This window comes from Delphinus delphis, chromosome 5 (assembly GCF_949987515.2).
Source record: "Delphinus delphis chromosome 5, mDelDel1.2, whole genome shotgun sequence".
NCBI lineage: Eukaryota > Metazoa > Chordata > Mammalia > Artiodactyla > Delphinidae > Delphinus > Delphinus delphis.
The window spans coordinates 6,141,722-6,162,067 of NC_082687.1; the positions used below are offsets into that span (position 1 = coordinate 6,141,722).

Sequence of the window (20,346 nt, forward strand, 5' to 3'; positions counted from 1 at the left end):
CCTTTCAACTGTATTGACAGGTAAAATAGCACCTTTGGGCTGACTTAAGGAAAGAAAACTAATTTTCATCTTTCTTCGTTAAAGTGTAAGTAAGTCCTACACAATTATCGTATGACAGCTACCATAATGATAATGATCAGTTTTAAGAGCTCTACTTTGTTCCAAAATATTATCATGGCAAGGAAAGGGAAATTGTGTCAGGCAGATGGAAAAACCTTCCTCCCCACCTCTCCTCCATGACAATTAGAGTATCTTAGTGATGTCATTGCTCTCATGAGCTAGTTTTCCAGCCCAAATAAGTAGATGTTTTGGAGACCTTTTGCAAAACAAGGTAAGTGTGACTATGTGGCCATCTCTCTGGAACTATAATCACATGTAACAGCAGCTCGGAGTGAGAATAGATAGTTTTAGGGACCTTTTGCAAAACAAGATAAATGTAACTATGTGGCCATCTCTGGGACTATAATCACATGTAACAAGCTCGGAGTGAGATTTAATCCTAGGGCATTTTGAAAGACTCCCGAGTATATATATACCTGTCTTCCTTTTATTTCTCCATTGCTTTATATCCCAAGTCGATGGGAACATTTTTGTTTTGTTTGTTTACATTTTGTTTGTACTTAAGTTTAATTGCCCTTTGGGCTTCACTTTAAAAAAAAAATACTGGATTTCGTTTCTTTACAATTTAATCTTCGATTTTACACAATTAGAGTGACAGTTCTTTAAAAAAATCAACAGCATAAATGTATGTTTTCTGGTATTGATAATACCACAGATTCATGATGATAAAAAGCCAAGATTTTAGCAGAACTGTAAGTTTATTCTTCAATTTCATTCTTTGTTGCAATTCCATTTTATTTCTTACATAAGCAGGTGAGCATGCTTCAAAAAATTGCCATTCCGGAGAGCAGTTTTTCTTTTTTAAGGGCATATCCAGTCCACAAAAGTGTTGTCACAAAGCCAAACCCGGTCCTCGAAAGGACAAGTGTACCACTGCCACACAGAACATAAAAGAAAAGATTCGACACTAGGTTTTAAATGCACATAGTTACTTCAGATTGTTTGAACTACCAACAGCCATTACAGGAAAACTTTTAAAGATTTAAATTCAGGAGTTCAGTGTTTAAATTTAAAGAATAGCAGAATAATGTTGACTTTTAATGTGTTAGGGAGCTATATTCTTTTCTCATTTCAAGAAAGTCAAAGCCTATTCAAGTTCATTTTGAGAATTTACGTATGGTTTTAAAACACCATGTCATTTTTTATCATTAATACAGTAATGCTTATCCTTACTTTTCATTCTAGAATTTCTTAGTGTTTGGTATGCCCCTTAATAAATTATTATTTATTAAGCTAATCGTCTTCCACTGTGAAATTATGCACTTACCTGTATTGCTAAAGTTTGGACAGAATTTAAATGGTATTTATGGTATAATTCAGGTAAATAATCCTTTTCCTTACAGAGCAAACAAAAGAGAAATCAACATTTCTTTGTTTGCTGGTGGCTAGATTTTGTTCCTTCAGGAATATTTGTAAACAAGTGTTGCCATTGCTAAACCTCAGGAGAAATGGATTAGTAAAATGCTTAGGGAAATTATCAGAAAAGAATGAATCACATTTAATCCCTCGGGTGAGGTGCCACGGTGAAATCCCCTAAAGCTTCATTATCCGTGAGTGCATTTATCTTAAACCTTGAAAATGGAAATTTAAGGAGTTAATACGAAGTCCAGGTTGTGTAAGCTTCGTGTATTTTTAATTACACCACTATGTCTTTATTTGTGCAGAAATTTTGGTCGTTTAGTTGCCTCAACTTAGTTTTTCCTGTGCCTTCATTCCGCACTCCTACAGCAAGTTTTAAGAAAGATGGGTTTTAAACCTTTTGTTTCCTGCCTGACTGAATACCTTGACGTTTTTCTCATGTATATACAGGAACAAACACATGCCACACACACACAAAGTTGATACTGTTGACCTTTGCTTTATTTCTAGGAACTGGGACTATTTGGACTCAGTGTCAGCCACTACTCATATCGAATCAGACTTCTCTTCAGTAAAAGGTTATTTCTCTTTTCTTTCCCTATGGTAACGTGTGAGTTTTGAAAAAGCCCACTGACAATTACAAAGTGCATCAATGTGATACCCAGATTTGTGCAATACGATACCCATGCTTTGGTTCTATGGCCATCACGGTTGCCTTTTCACAATAATAAATACGACAGCTAGCAAAAATAAATCACCTCATTTTATGTAAGACATCTCTCTTTAACAGGCCACACTATATTTATAATCATTAATCTAGCTCACTGCTATGTCATTCACATTTCAGTTTTACATGAATATGCAAAGAATACAATAATCAACTGAACTGTCAAACCTAAACAATTCAATTTATTACTTAGCACAGAATCTGTTGAATATTTTTGCCTCCCAGCTGAGCAAGGGAAATACTGTCAGCTTTTTAAAATACAGTCTAATGCTTGGTCATAAGTACTCATCTGTCAAGTTGACACCTCATAAAAAAAAAGGTACGTCTGTAAATTATTTTCCCTATTATAAGTGCTTCATAGTAGCAAATAAGTTAATTTCAGAACTTACCACAGGCAGATTGCTTTGTAGTTTTGTTTTTTCACCCTTTAGAGAAATGGTAACTTCACCTAACTCTTAACCAAGATATTTAATTTGATTAATTTAGTGCTTTGTAAAATAGTATTTGTGATACTTTGAATAAAAGTGAATTAAGCTGCTGTTTTGAAAGATTCAATTGTTAAATGAAGCAGAGGCTTTGTCTCTAATTTTAGGGCTGCACTAGCCAATAAGTTTAATTCAAATTGAGCTATGCTGTAAACATACTGGATTTTGAAGACTTGGTTCATAAAAAGAGCTGTAAAATAACTCAATACTTTTTTTATATTGATGACATTGAAATGATAACTTGGGTATATAGTGTTAAATAATATATGTTATCAAAATTCATTTCACCTATTTTTACTTTTTCTAATGGGGCTACTAGAAAATCTAAATTTGCATATGTGGCCTTCATTTGTGGCTCACATTATATTTCTGTTGGACAACACTGTTTCAGAGGGTCCAGGTGGAGTATACAAGGCTCCTGTGGGTATTTAACAGAGCTAATTAAACCCCCAAATCTCTGAAAATCATGATTTAAACATAATTCCAAGTATTAATATCTTGAAATGTGTATTGCATCTATTTTAAAAACATGCATCTGTCAAAACAACTGGACTCCACTATAGCCATAAAACCTGTTAGCTGTCAAAGTATGAATATCAAAATATGCATCTTCTGAGTTTGCTTCTGATGTGCCTTAGGGATAATGCAGATAATTTCAAGCTTAAAACCAAATGTGTTTGTCATTTCCAGATGAGAGAGTTAACATTACAAGGCCCTAGAAGAAAGACATGTTGCAATTCAAGTCTGTATTCTTGACCTTGCCCTGTTACTGTGAAGACTCATGGGTCTGTCCAGTTAGTCTCTCCTCATTGCCTGAAAGCATTCCTTGCTCCAGCGGTCCTTGTCTCACAAACCGTTCTCCAGCCAACTTTTCACATTTTCTCTTCACACTTGAGACTGCTTCATGGGATCCTGATCATTTGGTGTTTCTTCTCCTTTCTTTTTGAGCAAAGAAAGGACAAATGAGTCAGAAAGAGGAGAGAAGATAATGAGGGTGACTACTCAGGATCACTTCTGTCACTTGTAGTGGCTGAGGGCCAGGTGATACTCCAGTGACACACTCCCGGCTGGCCCCATCACACAGGTATGACTTCGGGGGGGCCGCCCTCTGAAGGTGGCAGTGCGTTGGTCCCCGTTTGTAAGGCAGGCACTACTGCCCCGGCGTCCTTGGCATCCGTGTTCACCGTGCAGGAGCAGTTCTTCTCCAGCCTCTTGGCCGTGTCGGGGCAGTTCTGCACAAAGATCACACGGTTGTAGGCCTTCAGCCTGCGCCACAGCTGAACGTAGACCTTGCACTGTACGTACATGAAGACCAAACCTCCCGTGAAGCCGATGGCCACCACAACCAGTTTTGTCCAAAACGGCCATTCAAGGACACCTGTGAAGTAAAAGAGAGAACATTACCACCAAGTCTTTATTGATGGATTTGGTGATTCTTTTCCTGTGGTTCCTTGAAAGGATCATGCCAGCCTGTTAATACATAGATCAGGAATATATTCTTAACTAGTAAAAATTATAACCTGTTGCTTAATTGCCTTAAATATTCTCGAGGTATTGCCAAAATTGTACATGAAAAAATTCTCTCCCCTACCCCTGTAATGATGTCTCTCATCTCTCTTAGCCATCAAGAACCTACTGTGATCATCAGATACTTACTTCGACATTTATTCCTTACAGCTAAATCTTTAAGGAAGTGAAAGAATCAGACTTTAGGATCCTCTTAAGGTAATGTAATAGGTACATGTGTGGGATTGTACCCATGGGTTCCCTCCCCACCCTCATTACCTTTAAAATTAAAAAAAGAGAAAGAAAGAAGCTGCCACATCTCAGAATTCCTGAGTACAGACACGCATAAGATTTAGAATTTTAGTCACTTGTTTTATCAGTCTTACATTTTTGTTACTGAGAACCATCTCTTTCTTAGACATCAATCAATATTTTCTCTTAATTTCCATCACCATAACTAGAAATGGACTTTCTTTCACAAAGAGTTTTTAAAACTATGTCACGAGCATTTCTGTAACTACAACAGTATTTACGCCACATATAATTACAAATGTTAAATATATGATGGTCAAGAGACCACCTCTTGCCAACATTAGGATGGTATGGAGGATGTGATAGCTGCCTTTATTCATGTGAGAGACCGTCAAGTAAAAGAGAAGGGTGGGTTGGAAACCACACTTTAGGGAAGTCGGGTTTTACTTACTTGTAACAGTGAATAGAGTTATAAGAAACATCCTGTCTATATTTTGTAAGAGTGACATTTATGAATACTTTATGCTTCTGGAAGCAAACTGGACCCCTGCCCCATTTGCCTCACGTTGAAGGGCTTGCCTTGTTCCTTAATCCTGTCTATGCCTGACTCACTGAGCTGGGGGGACCAGCAGCTTATAGCTGGGGGTAGTTGTGTGCCCTGGGCCACTGAGCAGTGTCTGGAGATGCTGATCGTTATACCTGGTGTTGGGCGGGTGCTACTGACTTCTTAGTAAGTCCTGTGATGCTGCTTTGCCAGCATCCCGCATTGTGTGCACAGCAAGGAGTAAACCTAGTCCAAAATGCCAATAGTGCTGAGGTTGAGAAACCCTGTTGCAGAAGATGATCACGTTTCTTTATTTAGAATTTTTGCTCTCAGCTGTTCAATTGAGCAGTAGTGTCTCCTTGTTTAGAAGGATGTTAACCACAGACAAGCTGAAGTGTGTTTTGTCTCCCATTTTTAGGGAAATCCCCATGGATTACATCTCATTTTCCCCTCTGATTCCTAAATGACACTACCACCTGTGACACTACCAGCTGTGCCCTGGAAGTGCCTGGAGATTCTCTCCTTCCAAGCCTCTGCCCATGATATTTCTTCTCTCAGAATTTTGCTTCTCTATTTCTGAATGTCTACCTGTCCCACAAAACCTGACTCAAATAATTTCCAGCTGGGGATAAGCGTTCTCACTCTTCCAGTTTCATGTTATTTTTACACCTGTGGCATGAGTCCCTCTCTGACATAAGTTATTTGTTCTCTGCTGTGCCATAACCTTGACAGTGCAGGATCTACGTCTGGTTGGTCTTTGTTTTCCACGCTGCCTTGCTCAGTGGACATTTTAAGGATGAAGGAAAGCTTTTAATATATATAAAGCTTTGATATATGTCTTTCTCTGTCTGACTTACTTCACTCAGTATGACAACCTCTAGGTCCATCCATGTTGCTGCAAATGGCATTATTTAATTCTTTTTTATGGCTAATACTCTTGTATATATGTACCACTTCTTTATCCATTCCTCTGTTGACGGACATTTAGGTTGCTTCCATGTCTTGGCTATTGTAAATAGTGCTGCTGTGAACATTGGGGTGCATGTGTCTTTCTGAGTTATGGTTTCCTCTGGATATATGCCCAGGAGTGGGACTGCTGGATCATATGGTAGTTCTATATTTAGTTTTTTGAGGATCCTCCATACCGTTCTCCATAATGGTTGTAACAATTTACATTCCCACCAACAGTGCAAGAGGGTTGCTTTTCTTCACACCCTCGCCAGCATTTGTTGTTTGTAGACTTTTTGATGATGGCCATTCTGACTGGTGTGAGGTGATACCTCAGTGTAGTTTTGATTTGCATTCCTCTAATGATCAGTGATGTTGAGCCTTCTTTCATGTGTTTGTTGGCAATCCGTATATCTTCGGAGAAATTTCTATTTAGGTCTGCTGCCAATTTTGGATTGGGTTGTATGTTTTTTTTGATATTGAGCTGAACGAGCTGCTTGTAAAATTTGAAGATTAATCTTTTGTCAGTTGCTTCATTTGCAAATGTTTTCTCCCATTCTGAGGGCTTTTAGTCTTGTTTACAGTTTCCTTTACTGTGCAAAAGCTTTGAAGTTTGATTAGGTCTCATCTGTTTTGTTTCATTTCCATTTGTGTAGGAGGTGGGTCAAAAAGGATCTTGCTGTGATTTATGTCGTATCGTAGAATGTTCTGCCTATGTTTTCCTCTAAGAGTTTTATACTGTCTGGCCTTATATTTAGGTCTTTAATCCATTTTTGAGTTTTACTTTTGTGAATAGAGTTAGCAAGTGTTCTAATTTCATTCTTTCACATGTAGCTGTCCAGTTTTCCCAGCACCACTTATTGGAGGCTGTATTTTCTGCACTGTATATTCTTGACTCCTTTATCAAAGATAAGGTGACCATATGTGCTTTGGTTTATCTCTGGGCTTTCTATCCGGTTCCATTGACCTACATTTCTGTTTTTGTGCCAGTACCATATTGTCTTGATTACTGTCTTGATTACTGTAGCTTTGTAGTATAGTCTGAAGTCCATGAGCCTGATTCCTCCAGCTCCATTTTTCTTTCTCAAGATTGCTTTGGCTATTCGGGGTCTTTTGTGTTTCCATACAAATTGTGAAATTTTTTGTTCTACTTCTGTGAAAAATGCCAGTGGTAGCTTAATAGGGATTGCGTTGAATCTGTAGATTGCTTTGGGTAGTAGAGTCATTTTCACAATGTTGATTCTTCCTTTCCAAGAACATGGTATATCTCTCCATCTATTTGTATCATCTTTAATTTCGTTCATCAGTGTCTTGTAGTTTTCTGCATATAGGTTTTTTTTCTCCTTTCAGATTAGTGTATAGGAATGCAAGATTTCTGTGCATTAATTTTGTATCCTGCAACTTTACCGAATTCATTGATTAGCTCTAGTAGTTTTCTGGTAGCATCTTTAGGATTCTCTATGTATAGTATCATGTCATCTGCAAACAGTGACAGCTTTACTTCTTCTTTTCCGATTTGGATTCCTTTTATTTCCTTTTCTTCTCTGATTGCTGTGGCTAAAACTTCCAAAACTATGTGGAATAATAGTGGGGAGAATGGGCGGGCAACCTTGTCTTGTTCCTGATCTTAGTGGAAATGCTTTCAGTTTTTCACCATTGAGAATGAAGTTGGCGGTGGGTTTGTCATATATGGCCTGTATTATGTTGAGGTAAGTTCCCTCTATGCCTTTCTGGAGGGTTTTTTTTATCATAACTTTGTCTGGTTTCGGTATCAGGGTGATGGTGAACTTATAGAATGAATTTGGGAGTGTTCCTCCGTCACATTTTGGAAGAGTTTGAGAAGGATAGGTGTTAGCTCTTCTCTAAATATTTGATAGAATTTGCCTGTGAAGCCATCGGGTCCTGGGCTTTTGTTTGTTGGAAGATTTTTAATCACAGTCTCAATTTCAGTGCTTGTGACTGGTCTGTTTATATTTTCTATTTCTTCCAGGTTCAGTATCTGAATGTTGTGCTTTTCTAAGAATTTGTCCATTTCTTCCAGGGTGTCCATTTTACTGCCATATAGTTGCTTGTAGTAATCTCTCATGATCCTTTGTATTTCTGCAGTGTCAGTTGATAAGTCTGGCTAATGGTTTACTAATTTTGTTTATCTTCTCAAAGAACCACTTTTTAGTTTTATTGATCTTTGCTATTATTTCCTTCATTTCTTTTCCATTTATTTCTGATCTGATCTTATGATTTCTTTCCTTCTGCTAACTTTGGGGTTTTTTTTGTTTTTCTTTCTCTAATTGCTGTAGGTGTAAGTTTAGGTAGTTTATTGAGATTTTTCATGTTTCTTGAGGTGTGATTGTATTTTTCCTGCATCCCATAGGTTTGGGGTCATTTTGTTTCCATTGTCATTTCTTTCTTGGTATTTTTTGATTTCCTCTTTGATTTCTTCAGTGATATCTTGCTTATTTAGTAGTGTATTGTTTAGCCTCCATGTGTTTGTATTTTTTACAGATTTTTTTCCCTGTAATTGATGTCTAGTCTCATAGTGTTGTGGTCAGAAAAGATACTTGATACAATTTCAGTTTTCTTAAATTTACCAAGGCTTGATTTGTGACACAAGATATGATCTATCCTGGAGAATGTTCCATGAGCACTTGAGAAAAATGTGTATTCTGTTGTTTTTGGATGGAATGTCCTATAAATATCAATTAAGTCCTTCTTGTTTAATGCATCATTTAAAGCTTGTGTTTCCTTCTTTATCCTTCTTTACTTTCATTTTGGATGATCTGTCCATTGGTGAAAGTGGGGTGTTAAAGTTCCCTACTATGAATGTGTTACTGTCGATTCCCCTTTGATGGCTGTTGGCATTAGCCTTATATATTGAGGTGCTCCTATGTTGGGTGCATAAATATTTACAATTGTTATATCTTCTTCTTGGATCGATCCCTTGATCATTATGTAGTGTCCTTCTTTGTCTCTTCTAATAGTCTTTATTTTAAAGTCTGTTTTGTCTGATACGAGAATTGCTACTCAGGCTTTCTTTTGATTTCCACTTGCACAGAATATCTTTTTCCATCCCCTCACTTTCAGTCTCTATTTGTCCCTAGGTTTGAAATGGGTCTCTTGTAGACAGCAAACATATGGGTCTTGTTTTTGTATTCATTCAGCCAATCTGTATCTTTCAGTGTGAGCATTTAGTCCATTTACATTTAAGGTAATTATCAATATGTATGTTCCTATTCCCATTTTCTTAATTGTTTTGGGTTTGTTATTGTAGGTCTTTTCCTTCTTTTGTGTTTCCTGCATAGAGAAGTTCCTTCAGCATTTGTTGTAAAGCTGGTTTAGTGGCACTGAATTGTCTTAGCTTTTGCTTGTTGGTAAAGGTTTTAATTTCTCCATCGAATCTGAATGAGATCCTTTCTAGGTAATCTTGGTTATAGGTTTTTCCCTTTCATCACTTTAAATATGTCCTGCCACTCCCTTCCCGCTTGCAGAGTTTCTGCTGAAGGTCAGCTGTTTACCTTATGGGGATTCCCTTGTATATTATTTGTTGTTTTTCCCTTGCTACTTTTAATATCTTTTCTTTGTATTTAATTTTTGATACTTTGATTAATATGTGTCTTGGCGTGTTTCTCCTTGGATTTATCCTGTATGGGACTCTCTGCACTTCCTGGACTTGATTAACTATTTCCTTTACCATATTTCAACTATAATCTCTTCAAATATTTTCTCAGTCCCTTTCTTTTTCTCTTCTTCTTATGTTGGTGTGTTTGATGTTGTCCCAGAGGTCTCTAAGACTGTCCTCAATTCTTTTCATTCTTACAGTAGTTATTTCCACTATTTTATCTTCCAGGTCCCTTATCTGTTTTTCTGCCTCACTTATTCTGCTATTGATTCCTTCTAGAGAATTTTTTTTTTTTGCTTGCAGTACGCAGGTCTCTCACTGTCGTGGCCTCTCCTGTTGCACAGCACAGGCTCCAGACACGCGGGCTCAGTGGCTATAGCTCACGGGCCCAGCCACTCCACGGCATGTGGGATCTTCCCAGACCAGGGCATGAACCCGTGTCCCCTGCATTAGCAGGCGGACTCTCAACCACTGTGCCACCAGGGATGCCCCTTCTAGATAATTTTTAATTCACTTACTGTGTTGTTCATCATTGTGTATTTGCTCGTTAATTCTTCTAGGTCCTTGTTAAACGTTTCTTGTATTCTCTCCATTGTATTTCCATGATTTTGGATCATCTTTACTATCATTTCTCTGAATTCTTTTTCAGGTAGACTGCTTACCTCCTCTTCATTTGTTTGGTCTGGTGGGTTTTTACCTTGCTCCTTCATCTGCTATGTTTTTATCTGTCTTCTCATTTTGGTTAACTTACTCTGTTTAGGGTCTCCTTTTTGCAGGCTGCAGGTTCATAGTTCCCATTGTTTTTGGTGTTTGCCCCCAGTGGCTAAGGTTGGTTCAGTGGGTTATGTAGGCTTCCTGGTGGAGGGGACTAGTGCCTGTGTTTCTATTCATGTATTCCACAGATGCAGGTACATCAAGTTGATGGAGATTTAATCCGCTGCTCCTGAGGCTTCTGGGAGATATTTCCCTTTCTCTTCTTTGTTTGCACAGCTCCTGGGGTTCAGCTTTGGATTTGGACCCGCCTTTGCATGTAGGTCGCTGGAGGGCGTCTGTTCTTCGTTCAGACAGGACGGGGTTAAAGGAGCGGCTGATTCGGGGGCTCTGGCTCACTCAGGCTGGGGGAAGGGAGGTGTATGGATGCGGGGTGAGCCTGTGGCAGCAGAGGCCGGCGTGACAGTGCACCAGCCTGAGGCGTGCCGTGTGTTCTCCTGGGGAAGTTGTCCCTGGATCACGGGACCCTGGCAGTGGTGGGCTGCACAGGCTTCTGGGAGGGGAGGTGTGGAAAGTGACCTGTGCTCGCACACAGGCTTCTTGGTGGTGACAGCAGCAGCCTTAGCATCTCATGTCTGTCTCTGGTGTCCGCGCTGATAGCCGCAGCTCGCACCCGTGTCTGGAGCTCCTTTAAGCAGCGCTCTTAATCCCCTCTCCTCGCGCACCAGGAAACAAAGAGGTAAGAAAAAGTCTCTTGCCTCTTCGGCAGGTCCAGACATTTTCCCGGACTCCCTCCCGGCTAGCTGTGGCGCAGTAACCCCCTGCAGGCTGTGTTCACGCCGCCACCCCAGTCCTCTCCAGGCGCTCCGACCGAAGCCCGAGCCTCAGCTCCCAGCCCCACCCGCCCCAGCAGGTGAGCAGACAAGCCTCTCGGGCTGGTGAGTGCCTGTCGGCACCAATCTTCTGTGCGGGAATCTCTCCCCGCACCCCTGTTGCTGTTCTCTCCTCTGCGGCTCTGAAGCTCCCCCCACTCCGCCACCCGCAGTCTCCGCCCTGCGAAGGGGCTCCTAACGTGTGGAAACTTTTCCTCCTTCACAGCTCCCTCCCAGAGATGCAGGTCCCGTCCCTATTCCTTTGTCTCTGTTTTCTTTTTTCTTTTCCCTACCCAGGTACGTGGGGAGTTTCTTGCCTTTTGGGAGGTCTGAGGTCTTCTGCCAGTGTTCAGTAGGTGTTCTGTAGGAGTTGTTCCACGTGTAGATGTATTTCTGGTGTATCTGTGGGGAGGAAGGTGATCTCCGCGTCTTACTTTTCAGCCATCTTGAAGGTCTCTCTCTCCCCTTAACTAGTTTTAATGGTAATTTTTATTGTGAGTAAACATGAATGATACATGTACAATTTGTATAAACACTTTGTTTCTTTTTTTAAAAATAATTTAGTATGTGGGGTTTTTTTGTTTTGTTTTTTTATAAATTTATTTATTTTTGTCTGCGTTGGGTCTTTGTTGCTGTTCGTGGTCTCTAGTTGTTTTGAGCAGGGGCTACTCTTCGTTCTGGTGCGCAGGCTTCTCATTGCGGTGGCTTCTCTTGTTTCAGAGCATGGGATCTAGGTGCAGGAGCTTCAGTAGTTGTGGCTCGCGGCCTCTGGAGTGCAGGCTCAGTAGTTGCGGTGCACGGGCTTAGTTCTGCGGCATGTGGGATCTTCCCGGACCAGGGCTCGAACTCGTGTCCCCTGATTGGCAGGTGGATTCTTACCCACTGCACCACCAGGGAAGCCCTAAACACCTTGTTTCCATTTATCTGATGCAAGGGCAAGTTCATGGTGTTTTTGGTGGTTTTGAAAAATGAATCATAGAAAGTTTGGAGAATATTCAGTCCAATTTAGTCAACAAATGAGAAAAGCAAGCTTCTGAGTGATAATTATTTTGTTGAAGATAACTAGCACATGACCAAGGCAAAAAGAGACCCTGTCCTTCTGATCATTTGCCCAAGTTGGTGTTTACCACTTTGGCGTTGTGAACAATAAGAGCATGTGTAATTACGTTAAAAAGGAATGTTTAAGCAACGTTGCTGAAAAGGCGAATATTATATGGATGGCAGGGAAGTGATTTTTAAGACATTCTCAAAGAAATGTTAACAGCCAGTAGGCACGGCACAGCCCTGGATGTTCTCGGAGGCTCACAGGGGAGTGAGACAAAATCAATTTCTTATTCTAGTCCCTCGCTTCTATGCATTTAAATGGTCCTGCGGCAGCCCTAACATCTATAGTCCCTTTAATAGACAGCATGGGGCTTTGCTGGTGGCGCAGTGGTTAAGAATCTGCCTGACAATGCAGGGGACACAGGTTTGAGCCCTTGTCCAGGAAGATCCACATGCCGTGGAGCAACTAAGCCCGTGCGCCACAACTACTGACCTGCACTCTGGAGCCTGCGAACCACAACTGAGCCCGTGTGCCTAGAGCCTGTGCTCCACAACAAGAGAAGCCACCGCAATGAGAAGCCTGTGCACCACAACGAAGAGTAGCCCCTGCTCACCACAACTAGAAAGTCCGTGTGCAGCAACGGAGACAAAATGCAGCCAAAAATAACTAAACAAATAAAAGACAGCATGAACTTTTGTTTTGTTTTCAGCACACAGATAAGTACCCTGGAGCATTCCTCTAGAATATGTAAAGAAAGACAGGAGGAGTAATTGTTCTCCCAAATTAGAGTTGGCAACATGGATAACTTAGGGAGTTAAAGTTTCAAGTACCATGTATTTAGTTTTCTTTTCCTGTTATTACAGCTCAGAAGATGCTGTTTTATATTCGACCTCCACTCTGGTTAAAGAAGGCAATTTGTTCCTCCTCAAATGTTTTCAAGAGGGATTTAAAATATTTTGACTTTTAAATTATGCAGTTTTTTCCAAAACTTTAAAAGCCAACTCAGGATCAGCGCCCCCTGTTCCAATGCCAAAGGAAGATTAAAATAATAACTCACACAGATGCCCACACTACCTGAAAATGTGCACTTTGGGAAGTTAGGTGTTAAATACAACTTGAACTTAAGTGCAGAGAGTCTTCTACTAAAAAACTTTTACAAAAGTCACCATGGTCCCATTTGAAATTACCCAGGTCAGGAGCTGTCCCTCTGGTCAGTGACTCTGTAGGAATAACCACGGGGACTGCTTTGTGATAAAGATCTTGCTTCCTATTTCAGAAGCTCTGAACACCGAAGATAAAAGCTATCTCATTTTCACTTGCTTTTAAGAAACTGAAAATAGGGACTTTCCTGGTGGTCCAGTGGTTGAGAATCCGTCTTCCAGTGCATGGGATGCCGGTTCGATCCCTGATCGGGGAACTAAGATCCCACATGCCGCAGGGTAACTAAGCCTGCGTGGTGCAACTACTGAGCCCACACGCTCTGGAGCTCATGTGCCACAACTAGAGAGAAGCCTGCGTGCCGCAATGAAGAGCCCACATGCCGCAACGAAAGATCTCACGTGCTGCAACGAAGACCTGACGCAGCCCAAAATAAATATTTTTAAAAACCTGAAAATAACTTTAAAAAGTGTATGGTATGGGCTTCCCTGGTGGCGCAGTGGTTGAGAGTCCGCCTGCCAATGCAGGGGACACGGGATCGTGCCCCGGTCCGGGAGAGTCCCACGTGCCGCGGAGCGGCTGGGCCCGTGAGCCATGGCTGCTGAGCCTGCACGTCCGGAGCCTGTGCTCCACAGCGGGAGAGGCTGCAACGGTGAGGGGCCCGCATACCGCAAAACAAAAACAGAAGAGGACACTGTCTCTGGAGAACTCCTGCCACACACATGCTCCAGCTACATAAAACACATCCTGGGGGGTCTGGGGTCCTGGTCCTTTTGAGCCCAGCCCTGTTCTGCCCAGAAGCAGCACCCAAGGAGCACGAGAAGGGCCCCCCCCCCCGCTTTTGTGACTCCCAACAAAGAGACACAGAAGACAGAAACCTCTCCTTTAAAAAATTCTTTTCCTCCTTCCTTCTTTCCCTCACTGCCTCTCATCTTGTTCTTTCTTTCACCTTCTTTTCTTGAGGGAGACACAGACTTAGTGTTATCATCTGAACAAGTTCTCCTTCCAAATTCACTGCTGGTTTTCTATATAATATATATATTCCCCCCCCAGGGGGAGGCTAGGGGAATATTCCTCACTGTTTCACCTGCTATGATTTAGGCTACAGGCTAAAAGCCAGCAGAACCTGCTGGGAAACAGAACTGGGTACGGAGGTGAAGATAAGCCATTTTTGCTCCCGTTTTGAAGGACCTACCCATTGAAAATGTTACAACATGCCTCAGTGGTTTTAAGACATCTCGCTTTGCAGACTCCATACCATCCTTCACTGTCAAACTCAGCGCAGCAAATATTTCAAACTGCAGTGTTAACCTACTCTATCAAATTACAGCGTGCCAATCAATAAGCTGTACCACATCTCTGCTAACTGCCATCTTATTTGTGTGTTACAAGAAGCCAACTGGGCTGAATTAAATACAATGAAAGACCTTCTATTTTTACCGCTGTTTGCCTCTTCCCATCAGGCAGAACCTGATACTTACCAGCTCCTTGAAAAGCCTAAAGTGGTGCATGGCCTCTGTATATTTCTCCCCCACTAAGGTTTACTTGATAAATCTTATTTCTCAGCTTGGGAACCCTGTGTGCTCAGTGCTTTATAGTCCGAGCGGTCATCAATAACATAACCGGAGGGCTTCCCTGGTGGCGCAGTGGTTGAGAGTCTGCCTGCCAATGCAGGGGACACGGGTTCGAGCCCTGGTCTGATCCCACATGCCACGGAGCAACTAGGCCCGTGAGCCACAACTACTGAGCCTGCGCATCTGGAGCCTGTGCTCCGCAACGAGAGGCCGCGATGGTGAGACGCCTGCGCACCGTGATGAAGAGTGGCCCCCGCTTGCCACAACTAGAGAAAGCCCTCGCACAGAAACGAAGACCCGACACAGCCAAAAAAATAAACAAATGTGGGATTTAAAATAAATAAATAAATAAAATAACGTAACTGGAGCAGACTCCGTCGCCAGTACTGGGTGTTGCTCATGCACCCAACATGCTCTCGGAAACATCTTCCCTGCCTGTCTCGGGATCCACGAGGGAAAGAGAATGGACACATGCTCTTACCATTATCATTGCCTTGCTTGATTTCCTCCGCTGTCCGATCAATCAACACGTACAAAGACCAGACCACGCAGGTGATGGCAATGACGTGGAAGGTGACAGAGCAGAATATCTTCCTCCTCTCACTCCTGGTCATCTGCAGTTTCTCCCACTGCAATTACAAATGAATCACACACAACTGAATCCCCAACCCGTAAATGTTGCTCCCCATTTATACCCCAGGCATAAATCGTGAATTGAGGGAAAACACTGAAGAGCTGTCATTTAGATGACACTATAATACATAAGTCTTTGTGTTTGAAAAGATCTGAAATCATAACCTGTGGAGTTATAATAACTTAAGCATACATTAAAATGAAAAAAAAATTCCTATTCTCCAAATGAATTAAATTAGGTCATTCCTGGTTTGCTACCCTGTTAAGTTCCCTTGTCTGTAACACAAAGGGGCCAGTTTTATACTGTACAATTTTCAGAAATCATTTCCACTCAGGTGTCTGCATATTACTTCTCTGTGGTCCTAGGTTATAAGCAGTAATACATAGTCTCTTCTTGGATTAATACATAACCTGATAGAGTGTTGCATTCTTGAATGTGTCAACTTAACAAGTATTTGAATGGTATCTGTGAGAGAAAGTCAACATCTGTTCACAACTCTTCTAGAAGACAAATTTTATCCTCCTGGCAATGGGAGGTGGTCAGCTGCAACCCCTTCCAGAGCAGCCTTGCTTTTCTGCTGCCACTACTGTCACAACCACTGTCCCCAAGTCACACTCCTCAGAAAGTTGAGGGCTGCCCCCTCAGCCTTCGAAAGGGGGAGGGCCACAGTGTTTATAGTAAGAAGTCAAGGATTACATGAGGGAACATCTCCATTATTTACTTTGAAGTAATAAGCTCTCAAATGAAATTTTTGCTACCAAACAAAATTTTAATGTGTTGACAGTGACACTATCACTTGATTACTGTGTTAGGATTTGATCTTTATTTTTCTTTGCATATTTCTATAGGAAAATCAAACCACTATGATCTTATTAATCATGGATTATTTCAGTAATCCATGATTCTTTACATTCTTTTTTCTTAAAAATTGAAGTATAGTTGATTTACAATATTGTGTTAGTTTCAGGTGTACAGCAAAGTGATTGTTTTATATATATGTAAATGTATATATATATTCTTTTTCAGATTCTTTTCCATTATAGATTATTACAAGATATAATAGCTCCCTGTGATATATAGTAGGTCCTTGTTATCTGTTTTCTATATAGTAGTGTGTATCTGTTAATCCCAAACTCTTTTTTTTTTTTTTTAACATCTTTATTGGGGTATAATTGCTTTACAATGGTGTGTTAGTTTCTGCCCCACAACAAAGCGAATCAGTCATACCAAACTCTTAATTTATCCATTCTCCCACCCTATCCCCTTTGGTGACCAAAAGTTTGTTTTCTATTTCTGTGTCTATTTCTGTTTTGTAGATAGGTCCATTTGTATCTTTTTTTAGATTCCACATATAAGTGATATTATATTTGTCTGTCTGACTGACTTCACTTAGTATGATAATCTTTAGGTCCATCCACGTTGCTGCAAACAGCATTATTTCTGTGGCTGAGTAGTATTCCATTGCGTGTGTGTGTATGATATATCACATCTTCGTTACCCACTCCTCTGTCGATGGACATTTAGGTTGCTTCCATATCTTGGCTAGTAGTGTGAATAGTGCTGCTATGAGTCGTCACATTCCTTACCTGTTATGCTCTTGCTAAAGCAGAATTCTTAGAGCTTCAGAAGACACTCCTTTCCCATCCCACCCCACCATCATGCTCCATGAAGCCCTGGCTCTGCCACCAGCTCTGAGACATGGGTGAAGCCTTCGGTCTTTCCGGGCCCAGGTGCCTCATCTTCCTTAGAGTCAGAGATGTGACAGGTGTGGTGGAGAATACACTCCTCTCCTTCTCCTGCATTAACAGACTAAGCCTCTGAGGGTTGGCACTGTGCCAGCTGAAGCTACTTTCCCACCTTCCTGGCAGAGGTGACAAGGACTGTTTCCTACCGGTGAGATGTGAGTGGCTATCTCCCGGGATGCTGAGTTTTTGTCTTCCTGACATAGGAATTGCCCCTTCCTCCTTCATTTTCTCTCCTTTGCTATTAATTAGGAATTCCTAATTAATGGTAAAAGCCCCAACAGTCATCGTACAAACCTTGAGGAAAAGTCTTGAGAATCGGAGAGACCTCAGCCAGTCGACCACAGCTCACTCCCAGCTGCCTGTCATATGCGAGGGAAAGAAAGCCCCGTCTGACTGAGCCATTATTTCTCAGGCCTCTGCTCCTGGCTGTCAAATGCCATTCCTGATAGGATCAAATGGAAACCTCCTAACTTCCCTTCCGGTCTGAATGTGAAGGTCCTATCACTTCTTTGTGAGAGAGCACAATGCTTAGAGTCTGATCATGACCCTCTAGAAAGCTTCTTAAACATTTTAGAAAAATAAATGTTTTATTTACAAACACTATCCGTTCCTCTCTTGCTGGCCGGTTAGTCATCACAGAGTTTTCCTTACAGAGTAGGTTAGAGCCAACTAACCATTCGTACCTCATCTTGGACTTTCTTTTCCAACAAACCATACGTTATATATTATTCTAACTAAATAATGGAAAAATCTTAGTGATGAAGCTATGGGGAAACCAGATGCTTCAATCTAAAATCTATTTTTAATCAGTATTGAATTGAGAAGATTTCAGGATGTGCATCTTAGCTTTTATCAAAACTTCACATCATAGGTGTGAAAGATTTTTAAAATTTCATTTTGTTATTGATTATGTTAATCTGAATAATTTGTGTGATAATAGAACAGAACATTATTGCTTGGCAACAGCATTTTGTGATTTAATAACTATTTCTTGGATTACCTCAGACTCCAGTATAACCAGATAGAAAGTGCAGGATGGTGCAGAAGGGCAGCTTTACATGTTCAAATTTCCTAAACGTTCCAAGCAGATGGCGATACCTTCATACTAAAATATTCATACCAAATCAACCCTCACTTGTAAGTCTGGCTTTGGGAAAAACGCTTAAAAAGTGAATCTTCGGGCTTCCCTGGTGGCGCAGCGGTTGAGAGTCCACCTGCCAATGCAGGGGACACGGGTTCGTGCCCCGGTTCGGGAAGATCCCACATGCCGCGGAGCGGCTAGGCCCGTGAGCCATGGCCGCCGAGCCTGTGCGTCAGGAGCCTGTGCTCTGCAACGGCAGAGGCCACAGCAGTGAGAGGCCCGCGTACCGCAAAAAAAAAAAAAAAAAAGTGAATCTTCTTCAATCTAAGGAGCGTTTTGATGAAGTGGCTGAAACACATTCTTCAGAAGTAATGAGCCTCAAATAGAAAAATATCAGCGGGGCTGACAGGGATGAACCAAACTCCTTTTAGTTCCAGACAATAGAAGCTCTGAAGCTGTCACTTCCTAATCTCAGCAGCGTTTTAAGAAGTGGAGTGTAAAAGGACCAGCAAACGTTGCTATTTTTCTTTACAAATCCTCTCAGGGACCACTCAGGAATTCACCAGACAGCACACGAGTAAACGCGGTACCACAGCGCCCTCCTCCGGACGATCATATCACTGCACACGATACCCAGCACCAGGCATTCACTGAAACGTCATCAATTTCATAAAACGTTCGTCCACATTTTTGTACTTTCAGGTTTATATACAAAGTTTGAATAAGTTTCGCAAGCCCCCCAGTGAGAAGTGGATCGAGAAGGCAAAGATAGAAATCTTATTTTAACAAAGTTGTCACGAAAGGGCAAATACTAATTTATTATTTGGGATGCTAAAATTCAACACCATCAGTTCGCAAAAGATTTTGTGATAGCACAGCGCTAATCTGCACAAATGCACATTGCAGCGGGCTTCCCTGCCCAGTTTTATAAAGTAATGGATGCTTATGCCCACAGACCACGTGTCTGTTGTGAAACCCCCCCGACCTGTGGAGCATTAAGGGGAGGGAGCCTCCTGGGTGCTCAGTTTTAAGCGGACACGTCTCTGCAGGGGGTCTCAGAGGAGCTGGTGGAAGTGAGCAGACGCAGCAGGGCGGGAGGGGAGACCGCCTTGAGCGCCTGGGCCTCTTTCCTCGCCAGCCCTTGCCCTCCTCGGCCCGCTCGTTCCCTTCACCTGCAACACCAGCTTCACAATCTTAGCGCCTGGGACCTCGCTTCCCTTTACAGGATCCCTGGGTCTCTGGCACCTGTATACCGTCCTTAGCCTTAGGTCCCTTATCCAGACCCCTCAACGATAGAGAGAATTGAACAGAACTCCGTTATTCAACTTAGAAATATACAATTAGATCGTTCTGAAAAGACTTCCAAATTGGAGCCAAAATTGACGCAGATACTGTTTCTGTGAAATTCACCGTTTGCTCTAGCGAGATGAAACTGATCAAGTTTTCTAATTTAAATTACTTGTATTTGCCTTCTGTCCTAAAATATAAATTCAAAAGCACTGCCTAATGAGAATGCTTTTTTAATGTATTTTTTGTTGAAGTATAGTTGAATTACAACGTTGTGTTAATTACTGTGGTACAGCAAAGTGACTCAGTTATACATATATACACATTCCTTTTTTAATATTCTTTTCTATTATGGTTTATCACAGAATATTGAATATGGTTCCCTGTGCTATACAGTGGGACCTTGTTTATCTATGGGGCAGAGGTTCTTAAAGAGCTTCCCTAGGAGCATCAGGATCAACATGGGACTTGTCAGTGTGACATTAACCAAAGGAGGAGGCCATTTGGCTGACGTGGCTCAGTGCCTGGGCGCCCACATGAACAAACCAAAATCTAAGCCTCTAGACGTCTCACAATGGACACCAGTCAGAAAGTGTACACGATGCGAGCTGGTCCCTCAACAGAATTACAAATAACCAGGTACACAGACTGCCTGGTTTTCTTGCTAAGAGTGAAAACCTCA

General features: G+C 41.5%; 1 protein-coding gene and 1 long non-coding RNA gene across 3 annotated transcripts in view; one reads left to right on the forward strand and one right to left on the reverse strand.

The window, feature by feature from the left end:
* Nucleotides 1-366: 366 nt before the first annotated feature.
* On the forward strand, nt 367-13,270 carry LOC132425715 (uncharacterized). Its single transcript, XR_009519480.1, has 3 exons — nt 367-3,775; nt 4,313-4,416; nt 11,038-13,270. It is a non-coding gene; the product is annotated as an uncharacterized lncRNA (long non-coding RNA).
* The window catches only part of MARCHF1 (membrane associated ring-CH-type finger 1), a 548,885-nt gene continuing 532,306 nt past the window's right edge, over nt 3,768-20,346 (reverse strand). For both annotated transcript variants that reach the window (XM_060011951.1, XM_060011950.1), the window contains 2 exons: nt 15,399-15,546; nt 3,768-4,069 (listed from right to left, as the gene is read on the reverse strand). In XM_060011951.1, coding sequence (XP_059867934.1) covers nt 3,768-4,069; nt 15,399-15,546 — 450 coding nt within the window. The remainder of the gene's footprint in view (nt 4,070-15,398; nt 15,547-20,346) is intronic.